We start from the raw sequence: 20,873 nt of genomic DNA, 5'->3' as shown, positions 1-20,873 counted from the left end.
TAAAGAGGGGTGGTTGAAAAGTTGATTGGCCAGAAACAGAAGATTAATTGCATCCCTATAATTATCTTGTCCAAACAAGTCTCTCCAGTGGACTTTTAGTCTTCCTCCCACATTGCCCTTCCTGACTGTGAAGTGTCTAGAGTTGCTAATCATTGATGGAGAGATGTGGGTGTATATATGGAGGTCACATGGTCTTTAAGTAGCTGGGCTCAAAGACTTCTCTTATTTTCTTCTCCCCAAAACAGAATTAACATTTCAGAATTATTTCTGGAGGCTTGGACAGTTACATAGTCATTTACAGAAAGCATTTTTTTCAAACTGACGCTATACTTGCTGTCTCTGGAAGGCCCTGCTGTAGGAGGTTCCTCAGACTGATGCAGTTACCCTTCAGTAACCAGCGAGGCTGTATAACAGAGATGGCTAAACCAGGGAGAGTGCAATGCTGTGAGTTATCTTTATTTTTAAATTGATTTGTTCAGGAGGCTTTTACTACTGAGAATGCTTCTGGTTTACTTGATTCAACTTTTGCAGTGTTGAAAACTAAAACAAATGTTTTTTTTCTGAATTTCATTATTGCCATCTCTGAGAAGCAGTGTCTTAGTGTCAGGTCCCTGTCCACTGGTTTTACTGACTGGACTGAAGCAGCCGAGACTGCTTGTCCAGTTTTGTTGGTGCCTGGTGGTGGTGCTTGAAAGCAGATAGAGCTTGTTGGAGTTTCTGGAGAGTGTATCTTTAACTATGCTATGTGGAAAACACCAAAAGTTTCTGTCTGTGCTGCTCAGTGAGGTAATTTCACTTCCTCTGTGCTCCAATTTCCATGATATGTTGCAAGACAGCATTTTGTGGGGCTAACACTCTGCTGCTCGGTCTGGGCGAAGCAGCACGATGACACATTTGTGCTGTTCCCAGGGCTTTCAGCAGCCTGGGGATCTCTGCACAGTCCTGCCTTGTGTCACATGGACATCTCCCAAAGCAGGATCTCTGGAGAGCAGTCACCTGCTTCCTTTTTGAAGGTTTTCCAGTATCTTTAATAAATACCAAAATGAAACATGAGTTTTTAGATTTCTGAGTATTAAATCAGATGAGCAGCTTGGATTATTTACAGGAGCTGCCTTTATCTGAGACACGGGGGCTATAATTCTCCTTTGTTTAAACATGGGCATAAAACCGCTAACAGGGCCCTTGTGGTGGGGGGCGTGCCGGCATGCCTTTTGCCTTAAATTGAACTGAGAGATGTTCCAGGTTTTTAAGCAGTTTTAAAAAGTAATCACTTTCAGTGGTGGCTGGATGCTTCTTCTTTCTCACTAATTACTACTTTTTGTTCTTATTTTTAATAGTTTTGTGCAAGAGCAAAGAGACAGGAATTGGTGATTTTTGGTGCCCAGGAGATTCATATTCTTGCAATTATTTGGAAGGACTAATTAAGCTCAGCACATAGAGGAGGAATGGGAGGAGTTTGTTCTTGTCTGATGTGTGCATGTGTTCCTGTTCACAAGATGCTTTGTTTTACGGTGCTGGCTCTGTGGATTTCTCCTCTAATTTGGGGAGAAATCACCACTTTTATTCAAGCTTCAGTGATTTTTTTTGTTTTAGCAGTTTTTTGAACTTGGAAAAGAAAGGCCAGCTTTGAAGTGCAGGGGAAAATTTGTGTGTGGTGCATGTGTGTGTATTTGATGTCAATCTCTATGAATTCTACTTTGCACGTTGCAGCTGAGGACAGCAGAAACCGGGCAAAATCAGCAGATGCAAACCTAAGCCTCCTGTAGAACCATTTTGTCTCTTGCCTCCAAATTCTGGGGCATCTAAACTTTGTTGTAATGTTGGCTGCACATTTGAGGTAGGACTTTAACAGTGAAATGTGAGTGATGTGTCTTGGGGGGGCTTAAACTCTGCAGATTTGTCAGGTTTTATCTGTAGCGATGAGTGGGTCACCTTGAGAGAGACAACTTGGGGAATTTACAGCCTGCAGGTTTACAGGGTTTTTATGTGAGTCTGCCACGATGTTATGACCGTGCAGTGGATTGTGGTATATATTTACTCTAATGCTACCTCAGAAATAAATTGTAGTTTGCTTACTTATTCATGCGGTACTTAGGTCAGTGAAACTTTTGGTCAGTTTTGTCTCCAGGGTCTGAGTGGATGTGTTTCCTAAGGTGAAAACGCAAGCAAAACTTTAGAGACCATGAACCGAGATGGTTCTTTTATGTCAGAGTTTGACAGGGATACACAAGTGGCGTGGCCAGAGGAATCTTAGAATAGGGACTGTACCTCTTATTGCTGTTTTAAATGTCGAAGTTCTAGAGCACTGGAATTCAATGGGAGGGAGCGATGGAAGTGATATACCGAGTTTAGAAAGCAGGAGGGGTATTTTCCCCCTGTGCTTTCCTTTCTTCCCTCCCATTTAGAAGATAATAAATAAATCAAGAACAAAAAAGTGTGTTGCCTTTTCCACACATTTGGCCTGGCTTTTGAAGATAATGCAGGGTTAGAAAGTGGCTTAAAACAATGCTTGTTTCCAGCCCCTTTTCCCCATGGCATCGCTTGAGCCTGTGGACTTTCATTTAGAGGAGAGAAAAAAAAAAATACGTGTGAGCCATTGGCGGGTGCTGAATCACTGTGTGTTGGCCAGCTGCCGGCATGCTGCAGGCAGCGTGGAAGTTGTATCCTGTGACAGTGATTCAAGCCCTGGCTATAGCAGAATGAGATTGCTGTTGATAACTAAGCTGACAAAGCCTGTAAAGGAGCAGACTCCCTCTGCAGGTATAGAAGTGTGGACCAAAAGGATTTGTGCTGTTGTAGCTACGCTGAAGTTGCTGCTGTAGGTCAAGCTGCTTTGGTGCATCTCCATGGCAGATATTCATGTTGGTACTGATGTGCTGACTGTGGGCCAATTTAGGAAGCTGATATGGCTGAAATTCAGCTTTTTGGGTGGATTTTCAGCTGCCTGAAGAAGCTTTCTGTGTGGTCAGCTGCCTGCCAGTCTTGGTGGTGCCTGGGGAGAGGATCCATCCTAGAAACTGTTCCTTAACTTGCATCTGAGCAACTGCTGAAAAGTGTTGAGACTGGACTGCCAAAACCTGTGTGTGGCTCAGCATTTCCATGCAGGCAAACAGCCAGACTTTGAAGAAAGGTTTGTTATATATAAGGGCAAGATGTTGGTGTTTTGGTGGGAAGATCAAAATGGGAACAAGACATTACAGAGGCTGCTCTTTGAAGAGCAGATTGTCTAGGTGAGACTAGAGGTAAGGGCTGCTTGCTCAACAAGGAGCAGGCCTGGTTGTACAAAGCGTCTGGTGTTCAGTAACGTGAATCCCAAGATCCCCAAGTCGTGCCTAGTAAAGTTTTCACAATCTTTGCAATATTGTAAGCAATATTGCAAGCAGTGTTACAGGTATGCAATAATCCCATTCCTCTTCTCCCACCTGGCAGTCAGAAGGCAATCCATGTTATACCAGCTGAGGGTTTTTTCCCCCAAAAGTAATAGCTGACAATTTCCCAGATCTTTACATAAGAAGGGCTGAGAAGTGAATGACACAGCCCATAAAATGCTTAGGACATTGTGTTCCTGCTACCATCTATTTGCTTCACAATAAATGCAATGATTTCTTTATCCAGTGCGAGGCCCTGTTAGGGTTTCTCTGCAACAGCTGTTGCTTTAAAAATACCAAAAAAGCAGAAGTTGTCTGTGATGTGACAGTCAGTTCCACACTGCCTGTGGCGGCAGCTGCTGCTGGCTTGGATCATGTTAGGAACAAATGTGGTAGGCTGTTTTATGTGCCTGTGAACTTTGTTCCTTATCTCTGTACTTAACATTTAGTCAATGTCAAGCAGTCACACTTCTTTGCATTTTGAGGATTTGCAGCTATATCAGCTGGGAAAAACCAAAGGAAAACACGACTAGCAGATGTCATAAGGCATGCAAATGTGATTGCATCCTTTTTTTGTTTAGTTTTTTGGGGGAAGAGATTAAAAGGGGAAATTGCAGTAGGTTCAGCAGATTTGAGGATCAAAATTAGTCCTCTGTAAGTGCTATAAGTAGCTTTTGATTCCTCTCTTTCACCTGCACTTCTGCATACCTGTCCTAGGTACCCCTCATCATCAAGTTATGGCTTGCCCAGTGTAGCAGTCAGTCAGTCAGTCCTGGAGGGTGCTTGAAAAGCCAACCTCACATTTTACTAGGTTAAAATTTTACTTTGTAAGGTTTGTGCCCACACATTTTCCTGTCCCCTGCATGCCAGAACTTGCAAAGGCTGGCCAGAAAGAGACAGTCCTCCCATCTGAGGAATTTGTTCCTGTAAAGTTTCATTTATTTATTTGCAACAGCTCTGGAGTTCTAGTATGTGGTAGTAAACTTGATCAAACAGCTTATGCATGTACCTTCCTTTCTTCCATGTCCTGATGCAAACCTGCTTGTTCTCCTATGGCCAGGGTAAAGAGGGCTGGGACAATATAGCATGGGTAGTGGTTGTGTGGATACCAAGGGACTTGCTGAGGAGAGTAATGCAGAAATTCCTCCTGGTGTAAAATTTCTTGGGTCCTTGAGGACTTACAAGCTGTGGCCTGATGTTGACCAGACCTAGACTGGCCTCTGCAGTGAGGAGGTGGGAGAGAGCTCTGTGGTCTGAAGTACTACAGGTCCTGCAGAGGGTTTATAGTTCAGGAGTGGTGCCAACCTTGAGCTGGCTCCGTGTCTCAGTGTGGCACTGCTCCAGACCTGATAAATCCTGCTGGGCTTCAGTTGATTTAATACAGTATCAACTTCGTTGTTTCCTTGTAAGTGGCATAATTAATCTGTAATCCAGATAAACAATCCCCAGGTAATCAAGAGCCAAGTATGTAGTAGTAGCTTCATGAGGTGTGGTCATGTTTGCTAGCTAGTGATTGTGCAGTATGGTCCCCTCTTGTTAGGCTTTTGAGTTGAATAATTTTTTTGTTTTCCCTTTTTTCTTCCCCCTTTAAATAGAGGAGTCAACATTTACTTCAGTATGGACACTTTCAAGCTAAGTGTCGGAAAGCTACCGTGAGCTGTTCAGTGGCTTCTGCTGCCCTTGAAAACCTGAGTAGTCCTGTGCATCTCTTGCCTCTGAAGCATCTCCAGGCAGAGATGCTGTGGCAGCATCCCTTTTTTGCTTTTTGCTTCCACAACATCTATGTGAATGGTTGTTTTTCTTGTTTGCTTCTTTTCTTCACAACAGATGACATCTGGGGGGACTGAGAGCATTCTGATGGCCTGCAAGGCGTACAGGGACCTGGCTTACGAGAGAGGAATCAAACAACCAGAAATGTAAGCAGTACCTCTACGGCTTGGTTTCTGCTTTGGGGACTTGTGGGATTTACTGTTCCTTGTGAGTTGAGGTAGCTGCCAAACCTCAATATTTCTTCATTTCGTATCTCATTACCACCTCCTCTTTGTACATCTATGAAGGAGGAAGACCTGGGTTGAAAGAAGTAGTGCAAAAGCACAGGAACCTTTAAGCAGCCTGGGAGGCATGAATGTTGCTGGGGGGCGGCTATGGTAGCTGTGCTGTGCAGATGTATTTTGGCAGTACCTGCATGCTACTCTAGACAGAGGCTGCTCATATCAGCTTGGGCCCTTCTCAAACGGAGATCTCAAAGTCAGGCCCTTTGAAGTTTTTAATGATTTTGATTTATTTAGATCAAAGAGGGCTTAGCCTGAAAACTCTGGGACTAAATTTCGAGCTGATTGGAGCTGAAATGAGGAATTGTGCTAATTGTTACACTGCTAATAGAGGATTTGCTTTCTCTAATGTGCTGCTTTTTTCTAGACTATGCATGAAAAATACTTCTCTGGTTAATTGCTTATGAGGGGAAAATGTAAAAAGAGATGAAAGACTGTGTTGTTCATCTTCTGCTGAATTCCTGTAGTTCTTTTCTTCCCTCTCTAACATTTCTGCATGCTGTTAATGGCCCTGATAAAGATATGATACCTCAGAAAACAAGGTTCATTAAGGCTGTTCAGCCACTGCCATTCAAGATGAGAAACAGCAGTTGTGTTCATTTGGGATACTTATGCTGCTCCATCCCTTCTGTGTTGTGTCATATGGCCCACACAGGGAGGGTGGCTGGTTGGAGATGGTACAATATTGTTTGATATGACAAGAAATTAGCTTTCTTGGGAATTCTAGTTGCTGGTTCACAGAAGACCATGCAGTGGAATAGAATTACTTTAATAGGTTTTCTCTGAGTTGTTCAAGATTGAGTGCCCCTCGTTTTAGTTCAGAACAGCATGTGGCCTTTATTCTGTCCCAGAGACTGGTTTCCCCAGTGTCTTTCTTTTTTTGGTCTGTATGATTTTTGGCTAGTTGAAACATGCTGTTGGCCTGTTTGTGACCTGTGTCACACAGATATATCTACAGGTTGAATTTTTCTTTACTCTTTCCCCTCCTGTTCGGGGTAAGGCTTAGGTGCTGCCTGGGTTGACATATGCAATCTGCTACTTTTCTAGGTTGGTCCCAGTGAGTGCTCACGCAGCATTTGACAAGGCAGCACACTACTTTGGACTGAAGTTGATTCACATACCATTGACCAAGTCTATGGAAGTGGATGTTCAGGTATCGCTTTAGGCAGCACAGCACTCTTTTCTGTGGGAAATTAGCGTTGTACAGCAAACAGCAAGAAATCTACCTATCCGGTGGCAAGTCAGTGGGTAGAGAGGGATGAACGAAACAATTGGATGCATCCCTTTGTCCTGTGTGATTCATTTAGAATCAAATAATTTCTGTATTTCAGAAATAGGCCCAGGTTTCAGATGAAGGAAAACAAAAGCATTCTAGTATTTCCCAGTAAATGAGTTAAATGACTCAGTTGATGTCTGCTGATGCTTGTAGCTCGTTGCTTTGCTTTCTGTAGGCTTTGTGGGTTGTTTTTTAAGACCAGATGCTGCATGTTTTCACTTTTTGTCTTTTTTGGCAGGATGGCACTTGGTAAATGGAATGTGTGCATCTTCTCTCTTTAAATCTTCAGGCAATGAGGAGAGCTATCTCGAAGAACACAGCCATGCTGGTCTGTTCTGCTCCCCAGTTCCCACATGGAATTATGGACCCAATTGAAGAGGTGGCAGAGGTAAGGTGTCCCTAGGACTTCTGGGTTCTGTAGTCATAAAACCAGCATGTCCTTCTGTACAAGAAGATCAGAGGGGTTCCAGGATGCCAACCAGTGAATCTGGTGGGTGGAGCATACTGTCTGGGAGGGTATTACTATCTTCAAATCAGGTGTTAATCAACAGCAGGGTATGTAGGATGTGATTTGGAAGCAAGGAGCAATATGGGAGTATTTTCTTGGTACTCTAACTGCTGTGAGAGGGTGTGCTTTAAATACCAGAAGTTATCTCTGGGCATTGTCATAAAGCTGTTTGTGTGGGGCTGGATTTTGGACTTGAGCTGGTGCATGCGGTGTGTCGTAACAAGGCAAAGCAGCAAATCTTTTGTGCTTGCTTTGTCTCTGAGCTCTCAAGTCTGTGACATAAACTTCTGCCATAACTGAAGGTATGTATTGTGTATGTGACTTAGAGCTCTGCCTCACCCACTGTGAGACCAACCAGAAGGGCTCATTCTTTGATACCTGAAAGGAAATCACAGCAAAATAGTCCACCTGGTAAAAAGGCTTTGATTTAGGATCTACTGGTTGTCGCAAACTTGGTGCAGAAGTGTGAGGAATGTGTGGAGGGAGCAGGAATCAGGGGGCTGGGATCTCATTTTTCAAACACGCCTCTTGCTTTTTCTCTCCATGCTCCTGGTGCTTATTTTGTATGTAATCAGCCAGGGCCTCTGACCTTCTGTTCATTTGGATTACACCCTTACACTTTATTGCAGATACTCATTTTAAGCCACGTTGTCTCATCTCTTTGCAAATACAGCAAACTGCCAAAATGCGATCTTATTTTTCCTCCTGCTGGCATTTTTCACATATGTGGAAGGCAGGAGAAGGCATCCCACAAGTAACCAGTCCTTCCAGATCTCCTGTTCTCAACAGCTTGAGAGCTGATGCTCCCAAAGGGTCCAGGAAACGTTTAATTGTGAAATCCAGAGTACTATTTGCTGACTGGAGTTTGGGTGCCCCAACCACATTGTTTCCTTGCCCGATTGTGTGTTACTCACCAGAATCTCTTGTTCACATACAGCTTGCGGTGAAGTACAAAATCCCCTTCCACGTTGACGCCTGCCTGGGTGGTTTTCTTATTGCTTTCATGGACAAGGCAGGGTTCCCTCTAAAGCATCCATTTGACTTCCGTGTAAAAGGTGTGACCAGCATTTCTGCTGATACCCACAAGGTAAGAAGCGGGGGAGAAAGGTCTTCTGATGCTTTCATTTTTGGGGGGTGATTCATGATGCTATCCCTGCCTTCAGGTGTTTCTGCTCTGCTACCTGGAGGAGTGCTGAAGTGCAGGGGTAGGAGCTGCTCTATTAAGATGCTTTGTGTAACACACCAAAGTACAGCCAAATGGGATTTTGGTGACTGCATGCAGTGAGTGCTTGAACGTGTTCCTGTGCTCTCTTACTGTTTTTTAATGCTTTCTGTGCCCCTTGCAGTATGGCTATGCTCCCAAGGGTTCCTCAGTGGTGCTGTACAGCGACAAGAAGTACAGGAGCTACCAGTTCTTTATAGCACCTGACTGGCAAGGAGGCATATATGCGTCCCCCTCCATGGCAGGCTCCAGGCCTGGTGGAATCATAGCTGCATGCTGGGCAACTCTGATGCACATAGGAGAATCGGGATACGTTGAGGCTACGAAGAGGATCATTAAAACGGCTCGTTTCCTTGAATCAGAGTACGTGTGCGCCTTAGTGTTTTGATTGTGTTCTTTAACCCTGTTATGAACTCCTTCTCCCAAACTGCTTTTATTTCTCTGGCACTTTTCTTTTTCCCTGGATAAGCTGTAGCATGTTACCTGCTGGGCATGGATCCCCTGGGCAGTTATGAGAGAAGATGCTTTGTTTATGCCCTGTGCCAGAAAACTGAGAGGCACAAGAGAGGAGGGGTGCAGGCATCTTTATTTAGCTGGCTTGACTTTGAGAGTTTCTTCTGCCTCAGTCGTGGATGAGGGAGAATCTGGGAGGTTGACAGAAGAAGGGCTGTACTATTTTGTTGGGGTGCTTGTGTTGCTGTGTGAGCTGATGAGCTGATTTTCTCTGATACTCTGTCTTCCCTTGCTTCTCTGTCTTACCTCTTTTCCATTTCTTCCCAAGTTCACCTGATTTTAGGGCCTGTATTGACCCGAGTTCTTTTGCAAGTCCCAATGGCCTGGGCTGGTTGTGTGATTTTTTTTTTTTTTTTGTCTTTTTTTTTTTTTTGTTTTTTTTGTTAGGAATGTGCTGTCATCTGTTCCCTTCTGTAGCTTTTCCTTTAGGGCTTCAAATGGACAGAATGTCTGGCCCCTGTAACCTTGGTCAGTCATTTCTTTTCTCCTTTTTCTTTTTAAGGCTGAGAAAAATGGATAGTATCTTCATTTTTGGAAAACCTGAGGTGTCTGTCCTCTCCATCGGTTCAGACACTTTCGACATTTATCGATTATCTAATTACTTAGCTGCAAAAGGATGGAACTTAAATGTCCTACAGTTCCCACCAAGGTGAGTTTGTGGAGACCAGTGGAGATGTGCATAGTTAGGGTATGCAAGATGGTTGTCTTCAGGCCATTTAGCTCTTGTGATTTGCTGAGTGGCGTTGTCTGTATCTGATAAATTTTATATAGACTTTTCCTCTGCAGAGAAGGAATTTCTTTTGTAGTTGTTGATATATAGCAGTCACTGTAGTGGGGATAAGGCAGTAGTAATTTTAATGAGCCTGGCAGAGGACATATGTGAGGCTCCCTTTTCTATTTACCTCCATCTAATACAAGCAGAAAAATATAAATAGCCAGGGCTTTATCTCATGTTAGTTAACTGAGGGATTGTAGATTTATTTATTTTTAGTATCTTCCTGCTGCCCACTGAAAATGAAGGTAATTGAAAGAACAGTGAAGGGCTGATAATTTTCAGTGATCTTTCCAGCCTGGTGTCGAATGAATGTTGGACACTACTTAAATTGGTGGATGTTGGTTTTCTGTGGGTAAAAGGGGACAGTGCTTTCAGATGCAAATGCATCTGAATATTTTGGACTTGAACTTACCATGAAGCAAAGGCTAGAGAGCCTGAAGCGATAGCTTAGAGGTGCTAGTAGCACTGTTCCTTCTGGGTGATACTAAATTCCGTGCTGTGGGTGGCTGATGGCTTATTTAAACTGGAGAGGAAGGGGAGGGAAATGATGGCAGGGATCACCATGCTTGCAGGCAGCTGCATTTTTCTCACCAGAAGGACCTGGAATAAGGTGAGAAAATTACAGGATTTTAACTGTATATGGTGAAGTCAGGAAGGAAGAAGGGGTTGCCATTTTGCAAAAGAAGAGCTGAACTCCCCGCTGCTTGGTTCTACCAAGTATTTTGTAGGGATTTCCATGAACTGGAAGGGAGAGGATTGTCTTTGCCTATTATACTGCTGAAATCCTATTTTAAGGAGACACATGGTTGTCACTAGCCAGGGAAGGACATTGCTGTTGGTTGCTCAGAAAATGTGGAGCTGTACATACCTGAGATGGTTAATCTCTCCCCTCTCCCCTGCCTGCCCAGCATTCATCTCTGCATTACGCAGCTGCACACAAAGTCTGGTGTTGCTGAACAGTTCCTGAAAGATGTGAAAGACAGCATTGAGGACATTGTGAAGGACCTCAACGCCAAGACCACAGGCATGGTAAGGAGGCCAGCATATAGTGAGGGTATGTTTGAGTCGAGCGTGTTTCTGTGATGGCATTAATGATCCTGTGTAATGACCGCCTCTTCTCTGCTTAGGGAGCCATCTATGGAATGGCCCAGTCCGTCCCAGACAGGAGCTTGGTAGCGGAGATTTCTCAGGCGTACTTGGACGGCCTCTACAGCACGGATGTTTCTTGCAGCGAAAAGCACATGAACGGCTCTCCTGGCCATCACTGACTGTACTGCAACAATTGGTGCCTTGACAGCTAGCACTGGGGTGGTTCTAAAGGTTTCCTAGGGGAAGAGATTGCAGTAAGCCTTTGTTCCTTCAGTTGCAGGTCTGATGGTGGCTTGATCTTGAAAACATCCTTCCCTATCTTAAGTCTGTTCTGAAATCCACATTATTTTCATGCCCAACTTTAGTTCTAGGGCTTTTCCTCCTTCCCCCTGCCTATGTTCATCATGACTATTGATGGTGAATTGAATGTCCATTCCACAATTCCAAATTCCTCAGGTATTCTCCATATCACTTCATTCCTTGCTGTTTCTTCTCTTCAGACCTGGTATTCAGCCAGTGTCTAGCCAAGTGTTAGATTTGAGTTCTTAATGTTGTGTTTCAAAGCTTCAATCTTCCCAGAAGTTGAAGGCAGAAAATAAATTGAAAATTTTGTTTTCTTCTGAGTATTCCTCCAAGCTGCTGCATTTAACAGACTGTGCTGGGAGCCTTGTATCTGTGTAATGCAGAGCTGATAAATTGGCAAAGGAAAGATGGTCATGTACTCTTTTTGAAATCCCCTCTGGAGATCTCAGTGAGACTGCAGTCAATATCTGCTGAGGGGAAGAAAAAACCCAACACAAAATCCTCTTCTGGAATCGCTTGGTTTGAATAACAGCAGAAATAGAAATCAAGCAGGTGGTGTAGGGAGAGGAAGTGGATGGTACTGAAAATCATAGGTACATAGTAACTGTTTTGCTTCCCTGCCTCTTCTAGAAAACATGCATTTACTACCTAGACTGCTGTTGTACCTTGCACAGTTCTGGAAGGATGTGCAAAACGGTGATTTCCCTGTTCATAACTTGAAGGTTTTGCACTATCTCACAATGCTGTAGTTGAGTCAGTAAGGCCCTGGCTAGGTCATGGCTAGGGACTTCACGTGCAAATGGATGGCACCAAAGCTGACCTTTTCTTACCATGATCTTTTAGTATAAAAAGGTGACTTTTGTAATAGTAGTAATCTCTGCTTTTTGCACTGATTCTTTTAAGGCACATTCTCAAAAGGGCATTCACCATTGTGCCTTGATGCTTCTCTGGCTTTTTTTGTGGGATGCCAGGGAGGGTTTGAGGGTTCAGCTGTTGACTGCAACCTTTGCTGCAGTCAGTTCCTTATGGTACTATACTGAAAAAAAGACCTCAAAGGCAGTCTGGCCTCAGAGAAGGCATGCTTGCCTATAAGATAGAATAATAGTTGTATTGAGCCAAGTCCCTTCACAGTATTACAAAGATGCTGATACAGCTTGAAGAGGTAGATGATAGGATGCAGCAAGTTGGAGGGATTCAAGCCTCGGGCATATGGCTTACCCTTCCTATTTCTCCACTGGTTTTATGGTGAGAGAGTTTTCCCAGTGCAACTTGTGAGGCAGCTGTGGCCTTACGGACAAGCTGGAATCTCTTGAGTTATTAAACAGCAGCGGAGTTACTCCTGCAGGGCTTTCCCATGTGTTTCCTCTCAGTTTTTTGCATGCTACTGAGAGTTTCCCAGAGAGAGTTCAACACTTGGGAGAAGACTGTGCCACATTTGTGCAGTCTTGTGGGATGTGTCTGAAGGCAGGCATATGTCCCTCTGCTGTAGCGGGCTTGTTAGCCCAAAGCTGATCCTCACTGGCTTAATGTAGCTGAAGCACACACCTGTACAATAATTACATCAAATGAGAAGGTTACTTACCAGCCACTGCACAAACCAGTGCAGCCTTGGGCCCAGTGGTTGTGGGAAGGATACTTGCCTTTTAACAGGTTTATTCTCAGTGCTAGGAGACAAAAGTATTTTCACCATCTGCCCTTAAATTGATGACTTCATGCGTGTCTCTGAGCCCTTTTGAAAACATTGCATTTGAATTGCCTGATAGTCTTTTGGTGGTGTTACCAGCTCTGGCAGTCAGCATTCATGTTGGACCTATTTATTCTGTTAAGGTCTTGCCAATGTGACCATTACTGCAGATCTGAGTTTGCAGTACTTTGGAGACAGTCTTAAGTGTCTGGTTACTGTGATGGTTCTCTTTTGAACCGACATTTTAAAAAAACAAAACAAAGCAAAAAAGGGAGGTACTCTTTTTGTTTCTGCTTTAAAAGAAAGAGGGGGTGGATTGGGGTAGGGTGAAGGAGAAACTCCCTTCTCTTCCCTGGTTGTATTCTCCTCCGAGGAAGTAGATGGATCTAACAGATCAGTGCTCCATTTCACATTTTTGGATATATTTGAAGATGTTATTTGTAAGTCAGTGTATTCTATTCTGGGCTTCACTTACTAGTAATATCTGTGGGTTTAATTGTTTTATGTGTATATGTTTTATAATGTAAATGTAATCTTCTGGTCAGGAACAGGCCACTGTAATTTACTGGTGTGTAGTCTTTATTCATCCTTGTCATCTAACATGTAATCTGCATCTCCTTTATCATGCCAAATGGTCTTAGAAAAAGGGTGTGATTAACAGGTTGAATAATTACTTAAAAGACAAAAAAGAAGAATTTTATGGACCGGATTGTGGTCTGAAACTGGATGGTACTTTAGACCTGGAGGGATCTTCGCAGCTATTAATTCCTGCGAGATTTCTGACTGTCAGGTTTTCCAAGGGAGACACTAAATTTGTTGCTTGTACAAAGCACTCCCAAGGGATTTGCGTGCACATAGATACTAGATTGAAGAATATCCAATGGGATGGACCAAGAAGAGACGTGTGACTTCATGCCATGGATTTCATCTGCACTTTTCTGATGACCTGGGGGGTGGGGGAGTGGAAGGGTTGCATACAACACAGTATCTTGCCCAATAAATACACATTGACTTATTAATGAACAAATGGGAGTTCATCTGATGGCAGCATTCTGTATTGCTCCAATTTGCCACTGTAAAACTGCAGGCTGAAATAGCTGAAGAGATGGTGGAAATGGGCCCAGTTTGTATTAAAATGGTGCATTTAGCTACCTAGGCTCATCGAACTCTTTTATTTTTCTGTTTCAGTGATCATATGAATGAATGGGGACCTATTGCTCCTGGTCTTTGATCATGCACAGCCTGGTCTGTGGCAGGGAGAATGGTTTATGAATCTTATTAATTCTGCCCAAGGCCTGCTCTTTCATTCTGTCAAGAGAAAGGTGGTGTCTGTGGCTACATCTTGTGTGTGATGTTCAAGGCTGCTGAAAACTGTCACTCAAGAGCTATGGATTTTCTCTTAATACTTTATGGAACTTTAAAGGGTTAGAAAAAAAGGAAAAAATCCCCCAAAGTGGGTGTTTGTAGTGTTTCTCCCAGACTGTTCTGCTGAAAGTGACTGTTGGTTTCACAGCAAATTGTTCTGTTGTACAGAAAATACGGCAATTTGGCTACAGAATACTGGAGTGAAGATCTTAAACCACCAAATCCACCTACAACCTCTTTTGGGAGTATTCCACCGTAAGCAGCCCCTGGCCTGTTGCTGTGTTGCTTTCATGCTGTTTGGTTGTGCCTTCCTTGTGTTTGTGCCTTGGCTGTGCTACACTTCTGACTGTAGCACAAGCACTTTTTATCTGATCTGCTCTGGCTTTGATAATCTCATTGTCTTTTAGACCCTGTTCACTTTGAGGTGCGGGGCGAAGGCATATGCCATTTCTCCGCATTGCTTCATCAAGAAGTTTTTCCATGGCAGAAGCACCTTCCCGAGAGCAGTCAGGCCAGTAACTGCCTTGGGAAAACCAGTTGGCGTAATTCTGACAGTGAGGCCTCCTTCCAAACTGACATCAGGTTAACCAAGACATTTATTGTAAACATTTTCAACTGGTATCCTACTCAAGGCCGGTTACAATAGGGGTGAGATCACATGCCTGCTTATAATACTGCTAGAGGGAGGTTATAGTAATAACCAAATTGCACATCACAGTTTCTGGTATGTTACAGAGAAACTAAAGGGTTTGCATATTGTGTTTTAGGTTGAAAGCATATTCCAGCAAGTACAAAGCAATAACACAGTGCCTGGATGGGGTGACTCTGGAAAGATTTACTAGCACAATTGTGTAACATGACTCCTCATAAAGGCAGGTCTGCTGAAAGCCCCAGAGGCTCAGCAGTGTGGGGGCTGGTAGCACACAGCTAAGAAGGGGTTTAAGAATGGAAGTTGCAAGATCAGAGATGGATATTTGCATGGTGCTCAAGAAGTGCCTCCATCCACCTGAGCTGTGGCCGGGAGCTTAGTAGGGTGTTGAGCAGTCTGGGTCCAGGAACTAGCATGGAAATGGGAGAAGGCTTTACGTACAACTGCCCAGGTGAGATGGGTTGTGGCCGCAGCACAGCTGATTTCTGGCTTCTCTCTCTCTGGTCAGGAAAGCGAAGCTGCAACCTGCTCGATGAAGCTGGCCAAGTTGATATCTCGCTCCGATAAGCCTCCACACTCGTGGGTGCTCAAGGTGATGTGAACCTAAACCAGACAGACAGACCGACCAAGTGTTGCTGGCAGAAAGGGCAGGAATGGTTCCCCCCAGTGCTGTAGTTTGCATCTGATGAGGCAGGTAGTGCTACTACTTTCTCCAAAATTGTTAGCAAAATTTTCTGGGGTGGGAGAAGTGGTCTGGCACTTTGCCTGATTTTCTCCTTCCTACATCTTGTCCTAGCCATAGGCTATCACTGCCACCCCTGCCTTGGTCACAGCTGCCAGCTGTGCCTGCTTTTCAACTCACTTTCTTCAGAAGCTTTTTGCCTTGCTGCTACTTCTGATACTGATTTAAAAAAAGTAACCCTGGTGGCGGCCTACAAGCAGCTACTGCTCAGCTGGACAGGTAGGAACAGGGGGAGGAAAGGATGTGTAACCGATAGCTGTAGGCTGTCTGTCATAGACATAGATTCTGAGGGAAGAGGTCCTGCTGATCTGAACAGGACTTGCTGCTGCTGTTTTATGCCCCAAAAAAGGGATCTGCTCCCTGAAGAGCTCCATTTGCCCCCACCATCCCTGTTTCTTACCTTATTGTACACATTGAACCATTCAGGGTGGTGATCCAGTTTTTCTGCCTGTAGAGCCACTCTGGTCATGAAGCCAAAAGCCTGCCCAGTAGAATAAGAAGAGAAGTTAGCTTTGAACCAGTTACTCTGTGGTATGTTGTTTTTCACCTCATTACTATTAATTTTACACCACATTTCTAGGTAATCCAACCAAATGCAAAGCCTGCGATGTTCTGTATCTTTATTGAGGTTTTCTATGGGTTTTCCCCTTTTGGGGGAGTTTTTCCCAGACAAATAGTCTGCTGGGTCGAGCACTTTGGTGTCTTGAGCAGGTTATCTTGCTCAGCCATTATATTTCAGGAGAAACATGTAGCAGTTTCCTTGGCTGAGCCTTGCAGGTGGGTCTCCCTACTCTGCAAACCAGGTCTCCTACTTTGTGAAACTCCGTATCACTGATGCTCATACCCGGTTGAAGTCCTTGAAGTGAAACTCTTTGAAGATGGCATCTCTGCCTTCCACCTCGTTCCACCCCACAGCTCTCAGGTTTGGCAGCAGCTGCTCCCGCTCCTCCGTGCTCAGCCTGTGGGCTTTTCCAGCCTGACACCACAGAAAGGGAAGGAAAGAGGAGCAGGTCAGCGTGGCAAGAGGTAGGATGAAGCAGATGTGCAAAACAGTGAGGCATCCCATGGGCTGTGGAATTAGGGATTTATGGAGGCAGCTGCATACTGGATGGGAGGGTTAGAGTGTGTCTGTGAACCTGAACCGGGGGGTACTGATGGCAGGGGATACCAGTGCTGTCTTCTGCTCCCTGCCCTGGGTACATCCTGCATGTATGTACCTAGCTCAAGTGAAGTCCAGTGCCCTCTGACCTGCAACACCTACTACTTCACCAGTGTGTATATGTATTCATTGTAACCTGAGGTACAAAGGAAACGATGGCTGTGTGAAGTTAAGCTCCCAAATACACCACATACAGCTTTTGGAAAAAACCCACTGAAACTCTGTGATGGCTTCTAGAACTGAGAATTGCTTGCTTTTGAGGTTCACAAAGTACCTTCCTGAAGCAGGAGGGCTTTATCTGCAGGTCATCTGCGCTGGAAACCTGCTTAGAAGAGAAGTGTGAATCAGAGAGATGAGTCACACCAGCTCCTTTTCAGTCTCTTCCGTTAAGATGTAGTTTAAGAGGCTGTTTGTGAGTAACAAAGGGCAGAGGGAAGGACTATGATTTAGCATTGTCTTCTGCTCTTGGGCAGATCTGCTATTTGTTTTTTAAGGTTGGGGGGGGGGTAGGGAGAAGCAGCAGTTCTTGTCTTTGAGAAGTGAATACAGGCAAAGATGAAACTAAAATGGAGTTCTTGGAGATGGGGGCTACCTGAGCCATCGTATCTTCTGGCCCAGTGGGGAAGCCAGGGGTGAATGCAGAGGGGTATTCTCTATCTGAAAGGTTATGTTCTGGCAACTAAAATTCTTTCCTAGTGGGTGATCTGATCTTTTGAGTTGGTGAGGATTATTTTTTTCAGTGACAAAGACCAACATCTTTTTGCAATTTGTTTTCCTTTATGTGCTGTAGAGCAAAGTGTGACAAGTCAGAGAAGAGTCCCAGCAAATACAGCACACTGTTTCTAGTGGGTGTTTGGTCAGCAGCCCTTTGAGGTGTTTTGTTTGGGCATCAGTGCTCAGAAGCAGCATCTTAAAACAGCTGAGCAGCTGAGGCAAATCATCCTTTCCCATAGTTTACCTACTCACAGGCTGTACAAAACCAGAGGCAGCCATGAACCTGATGTTCTTGTGGCTGGTTCTTTGGTTTTGCATGTTTTGAGGAAGGCTGGGAAGATGATGTACTATTCCCACGTTACTGGTTGTGCTAAGCCACTGGGCTTATGCTTAGAGAAAGCTGTCAGCTGCAGAGCACTTCATGAAATGGAGAGTGCCAAGGTGCATGCTGAACCTTACTCAGGGGTGGCTGGGGGCAGGATGGTTCCCATCCCCCTGGCATCGCAGCTTTATGCTCTCCCTCATGTGTGATGTTTAGGGAAAGCCTTCCTTGCCCGTGCATGATGCAAACTACCCTTGCTGCCCTTCTGTTTGTGTGGCGTTTTAGATGGTCCCCTGCCAGCCCCGGCTCTGCCACCCCTCCCACTAATGTCAACCCTGGCCCTTCCCGAGCTCTGGGTTTGGAGAGAAGGTAGTGAGTAAACAGAGCTTAGTGCAATAAACCCTCAGCCATTGCCCTTCCGTGCTGATGGCGTGATAAGCCGGGCGTGGGTAGCCTAGCAACTGTGTAACATGGGGAAGGAGGCTGGCTTTGCTCGGGGCCGCTGGCAGGGGGGCACCCGTGGGGGGGAGTAGGGGCTCTGCCAGGTTTTGGGACCAGTGGCTGCAACTTTCTGCTTGTGTATTGGTGCTAAAGATACGAAAGGCTGCATAAAGCCGGTGCTGTTGCTTTCCTGGAACAGAGTGGTATGGACGCAGGGGGCTGGGTTCCAAGCCAGCCTCCCCCAGGCAGAGCAAGAAATCGGGCTGCTTGGGAGGGATGCAGCTTCATTGTTCTCTGAACCCTTTTCTGTGTTGCGACTACATGGGAGGATGGGCCCCGGGGCTTTTTCCAGGCCCAGCTCCTCTCAGAGAGCCAGCACCAGTGGGAGGCATGGCCAGGCTGAGGTCTGGACCACACAAAGCCAGCTCCTCTGGCTGTCTCTTGTGATGGCAAACCCGCTGCTCTCAACCATCCATCCTCTCCACCCTCTCCCACCCAGCCCATTGGCCAGCCTGCTGTTTTTGTTGGTAAAGCACGTTAATGTGTTTATGTGCACTTACTCCTTTAAAACACACTCTTCTCATTAGGGAAATTTAATTATTCTGTTTTCTTTTGCTGACTCAATTACCAAGGCATCGGGATTTTTTTTTTCCTTTTTTTCCAGCAGGAAACCAAGTAGCTGCATTGTGCAACTGAGGGAAAGGAACCAGCATGGGCAATAGGGAAAGCTTTGGGCTTTCTGGAGGTGAAGCAACCCTTCCTGTTCAGAGTAGCATATTCCCTTTTAAAGGTGACATGTCACCTAGGAGAAGGTAAAGGGGACAGCCCTGGTGTAAACAGGACCTGCAGGCAGAGCTGAAATGAGGTATGCCACAGGTATGCCAAGGCCGGTAGTCTTTCGTTTCTGTCCCGTCTGCTGCTGTGAAAAAGCTGATTTCCAGCCAGCCAGGGTGGGTTGCACGGGCCGTGCAGACAGATTGTGTGTGGGGGTCACACTTGCCCTGCAGAATTTGAGCGGGGGTCACACTGGCAGTGCAGCCTTGCCGATGGACCCTTTCCCTCCCCCTCGAAGAAGAACAGAGCCTGGTGAGCTGCGGCTCTGGTAATTCAGCAGCAGCTGAGCTCCCTGTGTTACTTATTAACCACGGCGCAGAGCTCTGCTCCTTTCTCCCTTTCTCCCTGCTGCTTCTCGGAGGCCAGAGCCGCCGCTGAAACCTTCCTGCCCAGTCCTTTGCTGTCACCCGCAAAAGCACAGCCACGTTTCCCAGCAGCAACTTACCATTGCCCGCGGGTCTCCGCAGCCTCCGTCCCCGGCCCAGGCTGGGTGCTGCGCGCTGTACCGCTGCCCCGTGGAGCCGCGGCTTGTCCGGGGAGGCGTGGCAAGGGGGCCGGGTCCACCCCCGGCGAGCTGCTGTCCCTGTTCCTGCGCCTTTCCCAGCGCAGGCCGGCAGTGGTCAGCCACCCGCGGGGCCCTATGGGGCCATGGGACTTGAGGGAGGCTAACCCGGGGTCTCTTTGAACCCTTGCGCACGGAAGTGGTGATGTGTCCACCCCTGAACCACCCACCCCTCTTCTGTAGGGTCACTTTTTTAACCTGTTGCACAAGGAAAATGCAGAATGAAATGGAGAGGGGCAGTTAAAGCCATTACAGCTGGATGCTGCTGACAGCACGTGATGAATGAGACAGTTGTCCTGGCTGAGTATTTATGTGTGCCTTCCAGCCCTTTGAGCTCTGTGGGGTGATAATCACAAGCTGAAGGCTGCATTGTCTGGGGACAGCCTGATTATATCTCAGCACGTGGATCAGGGCCCAGGGTAATGAGGGGAGTGTGTGCAGCACAACACTTGAAGCGTTTTTAAGGTGTTTTCTCCTGTGGCTGAGGGAACTGTGTCTGCACAGATGCCACATGCTGCTCCCTAGTGTGGTTTTGCTCTCCAGTTCTGCCGGATTTGTGCCTGTGTCCTGTAGCTCATTGTCTTCTAAACCCACTCACGTGATGGGCAATTTTCCAGTGCTGACAACAATTTTGTACTGTGCTGATGATGTACAGGGTCAACAGAAATTCAGCACCCTGCTATACCCTCATGGCTTTCTTTACCCTTGAAGCAACTAATACAGTGTGACATACATCTCTTGTATATACTCTTGCGTGCATTTTATTTCCTACTGTTAGGGTTCATGAGTGCCACAGAGATGATTTGTTTCTCCAGCAGGCAAGTTAGAGGAAAGCAAATTCTTCCTTTCCTTTCTTGTCCTCCGTAGATTTGCTTGCCATGGTAGTGAAAAGGAAAAATGAACATCTTTTGGGTCCTGGGAGAACCTGAGTGTCTGTCTGGGGAGAAAAGACTTAGAGAGCAATGCATCACCTGAGAAGAAAATAATTGCGTGCACGTATGAAGCTGGAAGCTTTGATATGGATGAGAAGAGAAGGTGCACTGTGCGGTTTCCAGCAATGAAATCAGGAGGTGGGGTTGTTTGTGAGGATGGGAAAGGCCAGCAGATATTTTCTTGGCATACATTTGAATTGCAGGACTGGCAGTTTCATCAGCACAGCCTGGCAGAAGTGCCCCTTTAAACAGTGGCGTAAGAAGGAGGTAAAGGAAGCAATATTGTCTTGAAGTTGCAGGTGGAGATAATGGGTGCTGCAGATAACAGCTATGTTCAGAGGATCTCAACCAACTGCAGTTTTGT

At 45.6% G+C, this 20,873-nt stretch overlaps 2 protein-coding genes and 1 long non-coding RNA gene across 6 annotated transcripts in view; 2 read left to right on the top strand and 1 right to left on the bottom strand.

Moving 5' to 3' along the window:
- Positions 1-13,940, top strand: part of SGPL1 (sphingosine-1-phosphate lyase 1) — a 32,388-nt gene extending 18,448 nt beyond the window's left edge. For all 4 annotated transcript variants that reach the window (XM_037400849.1, XM_037400852.1, XM_037400850.1 and 1 more), the window contains 8 exons: positions 5,196-5,284; positions 6,467-6,572; positions 6,985-7,083; positions 8,141-8,290; positions 8,550-8,788; positions 9,441-9,587; positions 10,622-10,742; positions 10,841-13,940. In XM_037400849.1, the coding sequence (XP_037256746.1) occupies positions 5,196-5,284; positions 6,467-6,572; positions 6,985-7,083; positions 8,141-8,290; positions 8,550-8,788; positions 9,441-9,587; positions 10,622-10,742; positions 10,841-10,981 (1,092 nt within the window). In that variant the 3' untranslated portion in view covers positions 10,982-13,940. The remainder of the gene's footprint in view (positions 1-5,195; positions 5,285-6,466; positions 6,573-6,984; positions 7,084-8,140; positions 8,291-8,549; positions 8,789-9,440; positions 9,588-10,621; positions 10,743-10,840) is intronic.
- A 792-nt stretch (positions 13,941-14,732) lies between these two features.
- On the bottom strand, positions 14,733-19,802 carry PCBD1 (pterin-4 alpha-carbinolamine dehydratase 1; the record flags this gene model as incomplete). Its single annotated transcript, XM_037400077.1, has 4 exons — positions 14,733-15,406; positions 15,946-16,026; positions 16,390-16,521; positions 19,461-19,802. Coding segments are annotated over 4 exons (654 nt in total), but the record flags the coding sequence as incomplete, so codon positions are not given.
- Positions 19,803-20,593: 791 nt separating this feature from the next.
- The window catches only part of LOC119153891, a 165,740-nt gene continuing 165,460 nt past the window's right edge, over positions 20,594-20,873 (top strand). Inside the window, exon 1 of the long non-coding RNA XR_005106250.1 lies at positions 20,594-20,776. This is a non-coding gene — a long non-coding RNA (uncharacterized LOC119153891). The remainder of the gene's footprint in view (positions 20,777-20,873) is intronic.

The sequence above is a fragment of the Falco rusticolus genome, chromosome 9, assembly GCF_015220075.1.
Source record: "Falco rusticolus isolate bFalRus1 chromosome 9, bFalRus1.pri, whole genome shotgun sequence".
NCBI lineage: Eukaryota > Metazoa > Chordata > Aves > Falconiformes > Falconidae > Falco > Falco rusticolus.
This window is presented reverse-complemented; position numbering and strand designations above follow the sequence as displayed.